Source organism: Phacochoerus africanus, chromosome 10, assembly GCF_016906955.1.
Source record: "Phacochoerus africanus isolate WHEZ1 chromosome 10, ROS_Pafr_v1, whole genome shotgun sequence".
Taxonomy (NCBI): Eukaryota; Metazoa; Chordata; class Mammalia; order Artiodactyla; family Suidae; genus Phacochoerus; species Phacochoerus africanus.
The window spans coordinates 115,454,442-115,468,219 of record NC_062553.1 but is presented as its reverse complement, the minus strand read 5'-3'; the positions used below and the strand labels follow the sequence as shown (position 1 = coordinate 115,468,219).

Sequence of the window (13,778 nt, the reverse complement as noted above, 5' to 3'; positions counted from 1 at the left end):
TTCCCTACTCACATGTTCTACCATATGACCCAGCAATTCTACTCCTGGGTATATATCCAGGAAAACTTAAGAACACTAATTTGAAAAGATACATGGACCCTAATGTTCATAGCTGCATTATTTATAGTTGCCAAGATATGAAAGCAACTTAAATGTCCATCAACAGATGAATAAAGAAAATGTGAGATACACACATACCCCCACACACCCAGGAATACTTCTCAGCCATAAAAAGGAATGCAAATTTTCCATTTGCAGGGACAGTGATGGACTTGGAGGGTATTAATGCTAAGTGAAATAAATCAGACAGGGAAAAAAAATACTGTATGTGGAATACAGAAAAAAACAAGCTAGTGGATAAAACAAAGAAGAAGACTCACATATTTTGAGAACAAACCAGTGGTTACCAGTAGGGAGAGGTAAGGGAGGAGGGGCAGTATACAGCTGAGGATTAAGAGGTACAAATGATTATGTATAAAGTAAGCTACAAGGGTATATTGTACAACATGGGGAATATAGCCAATATTTTATAATAACTATAAGTGGAGTATAACCTTGAAAAATTGTGAATCACTATATTGTATACCTATAACATATAATAATACATATCAAACATACTTCAATTTAAAAAAGTGCATATTTGTAATTTATAGTCTTGTAGTTTTCCATTTGTTTGTTATTTTAATCTGAATGACATTATCTATTTCATTTTCTTTGTCAGTGAAACAAATACCATTCCCATCTGGTACTGCACTGCAAGCCGATTCTATGGTTTCTGAAAATGTGGTACAGTCTACCCCAGTAACAACTATATTGTCTGAGGCCAAAGAGCAGATAAAAGAAGAAGGAGAAGAAAAGAAGGTGAAAGAGAAAGTTGAGAAGAAAGGTATTTTTTACTTTTAAAGTAATTTGGGACTTGACTGGTTTATCAAATATCAAAATTTTTTATAATATGTCAAAAAGAAAGTTCAAGCTTTTACAAACTAGAATAAAGTTAGGAGAAATAGGGTATTAGAACATAGAAGCTGGGTCCTAAAGGATGTGTGATGGTTGACCAGGGTGGCAGGGCAGGAGTGTGGTATTTAGGTAGAGGGACCAGCATAACTAAAAGTACAGAAAGTAGAAAGTGTAGAGGTCCATATATAGTTGAGTAGGACTGAATTTAGGTGTATATATAGGGGATAGTTTCAGAGAAGTCACAGATAGAAAATTAGCTTAGAACTGGGTGTGAAAATAATAAAGGATATTGCAAAGCACCATGTCTGAACTGAGGCATCGGCATGTTAAGAATTTAGGAACCTGTAAGAACAAGTAGAAAGTATTATCACCATCTACTTAGGCAGCCAGACTAGAGATCTTATAGTCAACCTTTACTGTCCCTGTCCGTCAATTTTCATATCTAATTGGTTACCAAAGCCTGTGTACAGGCACACCTTAGAGTTACTGCAGGTTCAGTTCCAGAACACCACGATAAAGCAAATTCTATAAGAAAGCAAGTCACACAAATTTTCTCATTTCCCAGTACATATTAAAGTTGTATTTACACTCTACTGTAGACTGTTAAGTGTTCGGTAGCAGTTAATATATAGTGTATATACCTTAATAATACTTTATTGCTTAAAAATGCTGATCATCATATCAACCTTTAGCAAGTCATAATCTTGCTCGGGGAAAGCCTTGCTTGATGTTGATGACTGCTAACTGATAAGGCTCATGGTTGCTGAAGGTTGGGGTGCTTGTGGCAATTTCTTAAAATAAGGGAGGTTTGCTATAGTGATTGAATCTTTTTCACAGTTTTTCTGCACCACACAATACTGTTTGATAGCATTTTACTGACAGTAGAACTTCTTTCCAAATTGCAGTCAATCTTTTCAAACCCTACTGCTACTTTATCCACTAGGTTTATGTAGTATTCTAAATCCTTTGTTGTCATTTCAACAGTCTTCACCTATCGTAGATTCCATCTCAAAAAAAAACACTTTTTGCTCATCCATTAGAAGCAATTCCTTATCCATTGAAGTTTTATCCTGAGATTGCAGCAATTTAGGTATATCTTCAGGCTCCACTTCTAATTCTCTTACTATTTCCAATGTATCTGCAGTTCCTTCCTCCATCGAAGTCTTGAACCACTCAAAGTTATTCCTGAGAAATGGAATCAGCCTCTTCCAAACTCCCGTTAAGACTGATATTTCATTTCTTTCCATGAATCATGAATATTCTTAATGCCATCCAGAATGGTGAATGTTTTCCAGAAGGGTTTCAATGGACTTGGCTTAGATCCATCAGAGTAATCACTCTCTATAGCAGCTATAGCCTTACAAAATGTATTTCTTTTTTTTTTTTTTGTCTTTTGCTATTTCTTGGGCCGCTCCCACTGCATGTGGAGGTTCCCAGGCTAGGGGTCAAATCGGAGCTGTAGCCACCGGCCTACACCAGAGCCACAGCAACGCGGGATCCGAGCCGCGTCTGCAACCTACACCACAGCTCACGGCAACGCCGGATCCTTAACCCACTGAGCAAGGGCAGGGACCGAACCCGCAACCTCATGGTTCCTAGTCGGATTCGTTAACCACTGTGCCACGACGGGAACTCCACAGAATGTATTTCTTAAAGAATAAGACTTTAAAGTCAAAATTAACTTCTTGGAGTTCCCATTGTGGCTCAGCGAGTTAATGAACCCAGCTAGCGTCCATGAGGATGTGGGTTCCATCCTTGGCCTTGCTTAGTGAATTAAGAATGCAGCATTGCTGTGAGTTGTGGTAAAAGTTGCAGATGCAGCTCAGGTCCTGCATTGCTGTGGCTGTGGCAAAGACAAGCAGCTGCAGCTCCAATTTGAGCCATAGCCTGGAAACTTTCATATGCCGCAAACGTGGCCCTAAAAAGCAAAACAAACAAAATTAACTTCTTGATCCCTGGACTGCAGGATGGATGTTGTGTTTGCAGGCATGAAAACAACCTTAATCTCATGTATATCTTCGTCAGAGCTGTTGGGTGACCAGATGCCTTGTCAATTTGAAAAGAATCATTCTTCTGAACAGAAAGTCTCAACAGTGGGTTTAAAATATTTAGTAAACCATGCTAAACAGATATGCTGTCACCTAGGCTTTGTTGCTCCATTTATGCAGGACAAATAGTATAGATTTAGTATCATTCTTAAGAGCCCTAGGATTTTCAGAGTGATAAATGAGCACTTGCTTCAACTTCAGGTCACCAGCTACCTTAGCCCCTAGCAAGAGTCAGCCTTTTCTTAGAAGTCCCATTGACTTCTACAGTATGGATGTGAAAGTCTTAGGTGGCATCTTCTTTCGATAGAAGGCTCTTTTGTCTATATTGAAAATCTGTTGTTTGGTGTAGCCACTTTCATTAATTATCTTAGCTACTGCTTCTGCACAGCTTACTGCAGCTTCTACATTAGAACTTACTGCTGCACCTTTAATTTTTATATTATGGAGACAACTGCTTTCCTTTAACCTCATGAACCAGCCTCTGCCAGCTTTAAATTTTTCTTTTACAAACTTCTCATCTCACCCCTCAAAAAATTGAAGAGAGTTGGGACTTTGCTCTGGGTTAGACTTTGGCTTAAGGGAATGTTATGGCTGTTTTGACCCTCTATCCAGACCACTGTAACTTTCTCCATATCAGCACTAAGGAAGTTTTGCTTTCTTATTACTCATGTCGTCACTAGAATAGCACTTTTAATTTCCTCCAGCTACTTTTCTGTGCATTCACAACTTGGCCAACTGTTTGGCATGAGCTCTAACTTTTGGCCTGTCTTGGGTTTCACCATGCCTTCCTCTCTAAGCTTAATCATTCTGGTTTTTTATTTAATGCAAGGAATGTGAGACTCTCCTTTTTACTTGAACACTTAGAGGCCATTGTAGAGTTGTTAATTGGCCCGATTTCAGTATTGTGTCTCAAGAGAGGCCTGAGGAGAGGGAAAGAGACAGGTTCGGCTGGTTGGTGGAGCAATCAGAACACACACTTATTATGTTCAACATTTTATTTCAGCATGGTTTATGGCACCCAAAACATTTACAATAGTAACATAAAAGATCACATCATGGATCACCGTAACAAATATAATAATGAAAAAGTTTGAAATATTGCAAAAGTTATCAAACTATGACACAGAAACAAAAAGGGAGCAAATACTGTTAGAAAAATGGTGCCAAGAGACTCGCTTGATGTAGAGTTGCCACAGACCTTCAATTTGTAAACAAAACAATATCTGTAAAGCACAATAAAGGGAAGCCCAATAAAATCAGCTTTGCCTGTAGTTCCTACCACCAAAGCACATCTGGAGCCCAACTCTCTGCCTTCATTTTGTTGGATGCTACCAAGTAGTTCAGGTTCTCATGATCTCATCTTGAATTAGTGTTAAAGTCTCATGCTTTCTAGTTTACCCTTAATTTAGTATAAAGCTATTTTTCTAATCATAAATCTGACTCCTTTTTAACCTACTCTTTATTCCTTTCTGGACTTCATTTCCCCAGATATGCCTTAAAAACTGCCTTTAAAATTCATTATACAGCCTTCTCATAATACTTAAATTTGTTTAAAATTTTTGGAAGATATAAAATAGCTGAGGGATTTATGAACTGCCTAAGCTATTTTAGCACCTAACACTTAAGTTTTTTTGGTAAGCATCAATAACCTCTTTTAGTTAGAAGTAGTTAAAGGTTGTACATCTTCTCCTACATAACTTCACCACTAGGTGGTATGGTTACAGTGAAACCAAGTCAGACTAATTCTTTTCACTTTATGAAATTCATTAAGGAGGCACAAAACAATCACGTGGCTATTCTTATAAGTTTGATGAAGTCCATCTTCAAAGAGAATCCATTATTGTGGCTGTAGGATCAGTCCAAAAACCTCGTAGTCCATTGAGACAACAAAGTCTCCCTTTGGGGAAGGAGGGAGCATACAGGACCAAATGGAGGTCTAGGTCTAGAATGCCTCTGCCCAAAAGAACTTTCTCTTCTGGATAGCTGCGTTATCCAACACAATAGACAATAGCCACATGAAGCTATGAAATACTCAATGTTTCTAGAATGGCTAAACTGAATTTGTAATTATTTTAAACTTAAAAGTAAATAGCTATATGAGGTTATCAGCTACTGTATTGGACAGTGCTGAAATAGAGGGCTGTTCCCATAGATATTTTGCTGCTAAGATTGCCTGTTTCCAAAATTCAACTCAAGCAAGCACTGTGGTGCCCATACAGTCCTTCTGTACTGCCACGTGTGAGCATCATTCATTTGTCAAGGAAGTATTTCTGAAATCTCTCATGATGACTTAACAAAGTTCTTGTATAGATTTTGATATTTGTCATCACCTCTGGAATGTGGATTCCTGATAAAGGTATTTCAAATGCCTAGGAAGTAAAGTTTAAAAACATACATGACTGTAGCTATATCTTATGTTATAGTAGTATATATGTAGTTTTTTGTTTGCTTGCTTTTTAGGGCTACACCCTTGGCATATGGAGGTTCCCAGGCTAGGAGTCCAATTGGAGCTGTAGCTGCTTGCCTGCGCCACAGCAACACGAGATCTGAGCCGTGTCTGTGACTTACACTACAGGTCACAGCAGTGCTGGATCCTTAACCCACTGAGCGAGCCCAGGGATCCAACCTGCGTCCTCGTGGGTACTTGTCGGGTTCTTTAACTGCTGAGCCGTGAAGGGAACTCCCTAAATATAGTATTTTAAGATAAGTGTATACTTTCTTCATAAAATATTAACTGCTATTAAGATATTGATAGTGATTTTGTGTATATATTTCTGTATCATTTAAGTTTTTACCATTTAAAAAATCATTGCTAATCTATTACATGGGAAATGGTATGTTTTAAAAATTTTCTAATCAAATGAAAAATTGTCCATCATTTTGAACTAGCTCTACCTCCTCTTTTGTAAACGTTCTATAAATTACGAATGTCCTTTGCATAAAATCGTGTATTCCCACTCCAGGCATAATTATTTTTCTCCATCTTTCTATATTTCTTTGTGTATATAATGTTTTTTACATGTACATTATATACATCTGTCTTTCTTCAAAGAAGTTTTTAGTGCCTGGCTAGTGTGAGCCCTCATCTTGCTTTTTTCAGTGCCTAAGATCTCAGTAAATATTTGTTTAAAGATGAAACAAAGATATAGTTATGAAAGAATGATTGGAAAGCAAATAAGATTTTATTTTGTTTTACATTTTTTATTTTCTGCCAGAGAAGCTAAGTGTAAGTTTTAGGATGACGAACTCTTTACAGGTTGCATTTTGTCTCAGTGGCTAAAGTAATCTTATGCTAATAGTTATATTCTCAGCATATAAATACAAGTAGAATTTTCGTTTATTTATTTATTTGTCTTTTTAGGGCCACACCCATGGCATATGGAGGTTCCCAGGATAGGGGTCCAATCAGAACTGTAGCCACTGGCCTATGCCATAGCCACAGCAACTCGGGATCCGAGCCACATCCATGACCTACACTGCAGCTCACAGCAACACCAGATCCTTAACCCACTGAGCAAGGCCAGAGATCGAACCCACGTCCTCATGGATGCTAGTCAGATTCATTAACTGCTGAGCCATGACAGGAACTCCAACAAGTAAAATTTTTAAAACATATCTGAAGAAAATGTTCCCTTCCACTCAAAATAGCTCTAGCAAGTCTTCAGGGAAATATAAAAAATGGATAAATTAATTGTATATTTAATTGATTTAAGTGATAAGAGGAACATTTCATCAATGAAATTGTATTTGTAGTTCATTCTGTCAGTTGGCTACTTATTGTGTGTCCTTTCTAAGTAAAGGATTTTTCACTCTCTAAAGTTAGAGTAAATCTTAAAAGGATTTTCTACACCTCTGTTTTAGGGAAAGGCTTACTTTTTCTGTAAAGGGCTATTTAGTAAATACATTTAGCTTTGCAGGATATAATGTCTCTGTTACAACTCCTCCATTCTGCCATAGTACCAAACCACCCATAGACAACTGTGTAAATTAACGAACATGATATTTTTCTAATAACTTTTTGAGGAGCTCCCACTGTGGTGCAATGGGATCAGCAGCATCTTGGGAGCACTGGGACACAGGTTTGATCCCTAGCCTGGCACAGTGGGTTAAGGATCTGGCTTTTTCTGCAGCTATGGCTTAGGTTTCAACTGCAGCTCAGATCTGATGCTTGGCCTGAGAGCTCCCTATGCTACAGGGCAGCCAAAAATGAAGGAAAAAAAAATAAGTTTTGATAAGCAGTGGGATGGATTTGCCTTTGAGCCATAGACCAACAAGTACTCTGACTTTAACTAAAGACATAGACAGTTAATTCAACAAAGAAATAGCTACTAAAAAAGGGTTCAAGATATTGTAACAGGAATAATTCTTACCTTGTTATTTAAAGGAAATTTAAATGAAGATAGGAAATAAACACTTTCTTTTTTTCTTTTAAACTCAGAAGATCAAAGCTGTGTTGGTTTTCATAGTATATTTTTATTTTACTTCTGATAGTTACCCATTCCTAACTATTTTTTAGGTGAGAAAAAGGAGAAGAAACAGCAATTGGTAGCAGGAAGTGCTGACTCAAAGCCTGTTGATGTTTCCCGTCTGGATCTTCGAATTGGTTGTATCACCACTGCCAGAAAACACCCTGATGCAGATTCTTTGTATGTAGAAGAAGTTGATGTTGGAGAAACAGCTCCAAGAACAGTTGTCAGTGGCCTGGTGAATCATGTTCCTCTTGAACAGGTAATCTGTGTAGCTAAAATTATTTCTATATGCACATCATTTTCATTCCTTCTTTCTTAATGTCTTTTCATGTTATTTGTAGCAGACCATACAGCATTAGCCAGTATTGATTCATTGATGAGTTTGTGATGAATTCCACCAAAAAAGTGCATAAAACTCCTAAAAACTTGGAAAAGATCTGTAAAGATCAAATTTATGAACAGAGGAAGAAGAAATGTATTTTTTTCCTCAGTCTTTAAAAATATCTTTAGTTAGGTATTTTATATAAAATACTCTGTGTGTGTGTGTGTGTGTGTGTGTGTGTGTGTGTGTAGTCGTCGTTGTTCCATCATGGAATTTTAAGTTCCTTGATTGTCACGTAATAAAAACTCAGAAAGCACCAATCTAAAAGTTGGAGAGGAAATTTTATTTGTTTATAACTCAAGAAATATTTTCATACCTAAAGAAGAAAGAGGAGAGGGGATCATAAAGATTGAACTTGTAATTTTTAATGGTATTCCTTTATTCAAAAAAATTGGATGTTTTGTATTTTATTAAATATTTAAACATATTTCCAATGACAGTGGAAAGAATCAAAGACAGTGATAGTTTTTAATTAGCTCTTTCTAGACATCTTCTATAGTAAGTTGAATTACTACCTATTGCCTCTGCCCCATGATATGTCAGAAATATTAGAAAAACCGTAGACTTTAAGATAGTTGTGCCTCTGTTCATTTCCTTCTCTGTTGTTTATTGGATTTATGAATTTGCACAGATCCCTACATGTATTCATTTCTAGATGCTAATATTTATTTGAGCACCTGCAGTATACCAAGAACTATTCTATGTAAGGAGTACAGCAATGAATTAAAATAGGTAGATAGATTTGTCTAAAAAGACAAAAATCTCTGCCTTTCTAAAGCTCATATCCCTATGAGGGAGTGAGAAAATCATATTGTGTGTTAAATAATGATAAATATCACGAGAAAAAATAAGTGGGGAAAAATCTAGGAAGTATTTAGGCTAGGAAAGATAGTGTCATTTTATATAAAGTAGCCAGGGAAGGCCAAAAAAGTGAGATTTAAGTAAAGGCCTAAGGAAATAAAGAAAGCAAGTCATTCTGTCTGATGGGAGAGCATTTTCAGGCATCCCTGAATGAGAAGTCTGTATGTTCAGAGAACATCAGGAGGCCAGTGTCATTGTAGCAGAATAAATAAGGGGAAATGTCATGGGAAATGGAATCAGAGGTAAGGGTGCCAAATGATGTAGGGTCTTATAGATCATTGCAAAGACTTTGGCTTTGACTTTTAGTGAGATGAAGGCTATTGGAGGATTTTTGAGCTAAGGAGTAGTATAATCTGTCTCACATGTTAGTAGTGTCATCTGGTTGCTTTGTAGAGGCGAGAAAGATGGAATTAAGGAGATTAAAGAAAGCTCCTATCTATGAAAAAAAAACTTGGCACGTGTGTGCTTTTTCTTTTTAACAATAATTTTGTATAGGATGGGAACTTGTTCACAACTGCTTATGAAGTTCGGTTCATAAGGAGCCTTGGAGGAAAAAACCAACTGATCTTGAGCTAGCTCAGATTGGAAAAACTCCTCCTCATTGGGGCTTTATCTTTTTTGTTCTCATAAGTTACAGACTATTTCTTCTCTCCAAAGGCTGCCATTCACAACCTTATGCATAGCTATTTATATACATATCTGTATCTAACCCATCAAGTCAGTACTAGTAAGCAGTCTATAAAGTACAGCATTAGCCCCCAAAACTACATACCAAGTTTTGTACATTTGTATATTTTTTCTGAGGTAAAGTTCCACAGCTCTTAGCTGATTCTTAACAGATTGCATCTTACCAACCCTGTTGTTTTTCTAATACACATTTGCTGTAACTTTCTTTTAAGTCTCCATATATGTGGCATTCTTGTTTGAAGAAAAGTCTAATTCTCAAAGACCTCAAAAACAGGCCTTTTAAATTTGAGCCTTAGGCCTGTGTTTTTTGTTGTTGTTTTAATTACAAAATTTGGGGTTAAATTTGCACATTTATTTATAAAACCATCTTTTATCCAGAATATGTGTCTCTCCCCCCCCCACAGTGATATTCTTGTATGTTATTTTATTTTAAACCTGTTGAAATAATTTAAACAATTGTGTCCCTTGTTTTTGCTTGTTGAGAAAAAAATTAAGAAACTTCAGCTTTTGAAGTTGGAAAAAATTTCTCTACTTGTATAACAATTGTAGAAATAGCCCTAATTGTTGATTGTAGTGTGCATAATGCTTGAATTGTTAAATGATTCTTATTTTTTAATTTAGGAAATGAATCTTGCATAGTATTGGAAATGATCAAACATGCAGGAAAGAGTGATTGTGCATTTATCTTAGTACTAATGTTAAACTAAATGCTTTTACACACATTATAATTTAATCTTTGTTAGAAGTCTTTAATATATCCCTCATTTTGTGAGGAAATAGGGAGATCAGCTTTATACAGTCTCGTTGCTAGTGCATTGCAGCTGAAATTCAAAACCAAATTTTGTTTCATTCAATCATTTTTTAATTTATTCGTTCAACAAATACCTAAATGAAAGGCCTTAACTCTGCTCTTTGATCTCTCTTGCATTGTCAGTTTGTAAAATGTTTTTTTTTTTTTCATGTTGATATAAGGCTTTTTAAAATAAAAGGTTTTAGACACAGAGAAGGATAAAGCAGCCACACAAATAGAACATTTGATATTTAACATATTAGATGTACCTTAATGTATTCTAGATATGATTATTCTAAATCTCTATGTATCTTTAATCATCAATTTATATTTCATACAGATGCAAAATCGGATGGTGATTTTACTTTGTAACCTGAAACCTGCAAAGATGAGGGGGGTAGTATCTCAGGCAATGGTAATGTGTGCTAGTTCACCAGAGAAAGTTGAAATCTTGGCACCTCCTCATGGGTCTGTTCCTGGTGACAGAGTTACTTTTGATGCTTTCCCTGGTGAGTATTTAATAGTCATTATTTAAAATAGTTTGGAAGTCATTATTCTCAAAGGTATGCTTGGAATGTTTAAATTTAAAATGAATCCTGTGTATGACTTATAAGACTTTATGTTAAATGACTGTTATTATTGATATTATTATTGAGTTTAGAGAGATTGATTCAAGATGGCCATCTAACCATCCCCTCCCTATGAATACTCAAGTTACATAAAACACCAGAGAGATTTTATACTAAGTGAAATACTAATTTTGATACCTATGTACCAGAGAGTGTAATATGGATATGGACTAATGTGCTACAAAATCGTTTAAGGTGTAGATTATCTCAGAACGCAACACAGAAAGATGAAGAGATGACAAGTTTAGACAGAAAGGAGAAAATGTGTAATTCTCAAAGTCAGTCTATCAATATACTTGAATATACTTTTGTTAGACTTTAGGATATAGAGGAAGTCTCTAAGTTGAAATTCATATTTATTTTAATAATATAAAAGGAAGTTTCATTTCATATTGCTTATTTTCTCCAGTAAAAGTTCCTGAAACAGATGAAGCATCATAATGTGTTAAGAAAGTTTTTTCAAATAGGTCTTTGAAGCAGAAGAGAAAGGATGCTTGGCAGATGTAGAATAAATATTTCTTTCATAAAAGAGGGAAGATCTCATAAGAGGAAAAAGAATTAGAAATTAAAGGACTGTGTTTACAGAGACTGTTGTTTGACTAGAGTAAGGAAAAGCAGAAATAAATTAGGGTAATAAGTAGAATTAGGTTTTTAAAGTCAGAACTGATTTGAAAACATTTGTAAAAACAACAGAGTTGTAATGGAGTAGCAAGGTTTATATGATTATATAGGCCTGATTTTTAAATCCTCTTAACTGTTTTTGATGAGATACTAGGATATGAAGAATTTTAACATTGGAGTAATAAGATTTTTAAAAATGAATGAAAGCATGAATTAACTTCCATGAAACTCATCTACCCACTCATTATCAAAAGTAGACTTAATCTGAAAAGCATGTGCATTGTTGAACAAGTATCCATGACTTTGAATGCATGTTTCTATCTTGACCCTTGGTGGATTGGAAATCAAAATGGTCTGTGCTCCAAGAACCTTTTTTTGGTAATTAAGATTTTTGGGAAAATCCTGGTCTCAGTCATTTCTCAAAGCAGCATAATGGCTTTAGGTTCTAGGAGCACAGGATCACCTCTCTACTTAGCAGGTTATCAGAACACTTTCCCAGACTTCATGCTTTTGGGTAATCCATTATGTGTCTACCTGACACACCAGAAATTCTATTTCACTAAATTGGAAGAGAATGAAAATGAAGGTGAGCTTTTTCTTTTAAGATTTAGCATACATTGAAAAAAAAAAATCTTGTTTTACCTTTTCAGATTAACATTTGCCTTTTTATTTAAATACTTAAGATTAATACTTTTTTTTTTTTTCCTCCTTTTTTAGGGCCACACCCTTGGCATATGGAGGTTCCCAGGCTAGGGGCCGAATCGGAGCTGTAGCTGCCAACCTTTACTACAGCCTCAGCAACGCCAGTTCCTTAACCCACTGAGCAAGGCCAGGGATCGAACCTGTGTCCACATGGATGCCAGTCAGATTTGTTAACTGCTTAGCCACAATGGGAACTCCAAAATTAATACATTTTAAATTTTGTTTCTTGATGTAATTATGAAGTCAGATGTTTAGAACTGGAAAGAGTCATCTAGTTTTCACACACTGTTTTACAGATTTAAAGACTGAGACCCAACAAAACTTATTCACTTAAGGTATTACAGAGTTTGTAGAAGGATCAAACAATAGATGTGCCTGAATCTCTAATAATATTAGCATTATTGTTCATTAGTTATTGCTTGCTATGAATTCATATGGACTGTTTCATTAGAGAAATCTTATAGTTCTTTTACTTCTATGCAAACTTTCATTCCCTCATCTTATAGAATTAACGGTAAATATTGGAGCACTTGAATATATAAGTATATTAAATTTTTTTTTTTTTTTAGTTACTCAGTAACTTAACATTAGAGACACTAATAACCCAGTGTGGATTTCTTAACTTTACTATATTTTTAAATCTTTCAATCTATTTGGCTGTGTGTTTGTATTTACATTGTAGTTCTTCCTTGGTGGCTTAGCGCATAAATACGTAGGTTCATTTTTACAAAAAATGAAATGTGTAAAATGAGAGAAGGGAAAAACCTAACATTAAAATGGCCCATGAGGTTTGAATTATTCTCTTATAACCTATAATATGTTTAACCAAGCTGAACTGCATCAAATATTTGATAAACTTGAGGCGTGATGTTCGTTAAAACTCATCCTGCTTATGCTTCTACATTAGTTACTGCTTCTGTAGCAGTAAATCTGAAAGGAAATAACAGTTAATACTAAATATGCAACAGATCATTAGTCTTACTTTTTTTTTTTTCTTTTCCCAGAGAGAGCCATGATTTATCAGTGCTTTATTTTTCAGCATATGTTTTACATTTTAAAACTTAAGGTGTCTGCTGGTACATTTTGATGTTTGTTTGATGTGCTCAGTGTCTAGAGATTTACATTTCATGTTATATATATTAAGTATGGCATAGAAATTGCATTTGGGGCCCAATCTTTGAATTGCTATTTGGCTTTGAATAGGCTTTTAAATTTTTTTTCTTGCTTTTTTTTTAGGGCCTCACCAACAACATATGGAAGTTCCCAGACTAGGGGTAGAATAGGAGCTACAGCTGCTGGCCTACACCACAGCCGCAGCAACGCTGTATCCGAGCCGTGTCTGCAACATACACCACAGCTCATGACAATGCTGTATCCTTAACCCACTAAGCAAGGCCAGGGATTGAACCCACATCCTCATGGATACTAGTTGCGTTCGTTTCCACTATGCCACGACAGGAACTCCTAGGCTTTTAAATTTAACAACTGTTTTCTACATCTACAAAAGCATAGTTTCCAGAGAATTTAGAAGATGCCTGATAATATTTTTTTAATGGCTAAAAACCCTCCACACTAGTTTTTTTATCAGCACTTTTTTATCTTTTTCTGTCTTTTCAGGGCCACACCCTTGAC

The 13,778-nt window shown here is 35.7% G+C and overlaps 1 protein-coding gene across 1 annotated transcript in view; it reads left to right on the top strand.

Annotated features, from left to right (window-relative positions):
• AIMP1 (aminoacyl tRNA synthetase complex interacting multifunctional protein 1) overlaps positions 1 to 13,778 on the top strand; it is a 37,372-nt gene that overhangs the window by 15,782 nt on the left and 7,812 nt on the right. The window contains exons 4-6 of the mRNA XM_047751739.1: positions 722 to 886; positions 7,522 to 7,733; positions 10,535 to 10,703. Coding sequence (XP_047607695.1) covers positions 722 to 886; positions 7,522 to 7,733; positions 10,535 to 10,703 — 546 coding nt within the window. The remainder of the gene's footprint in view (positions 1 to 721; positions 887 to 7,521; positions 7,734 to 10,534; positions 10,704 to 13,778) is intronic.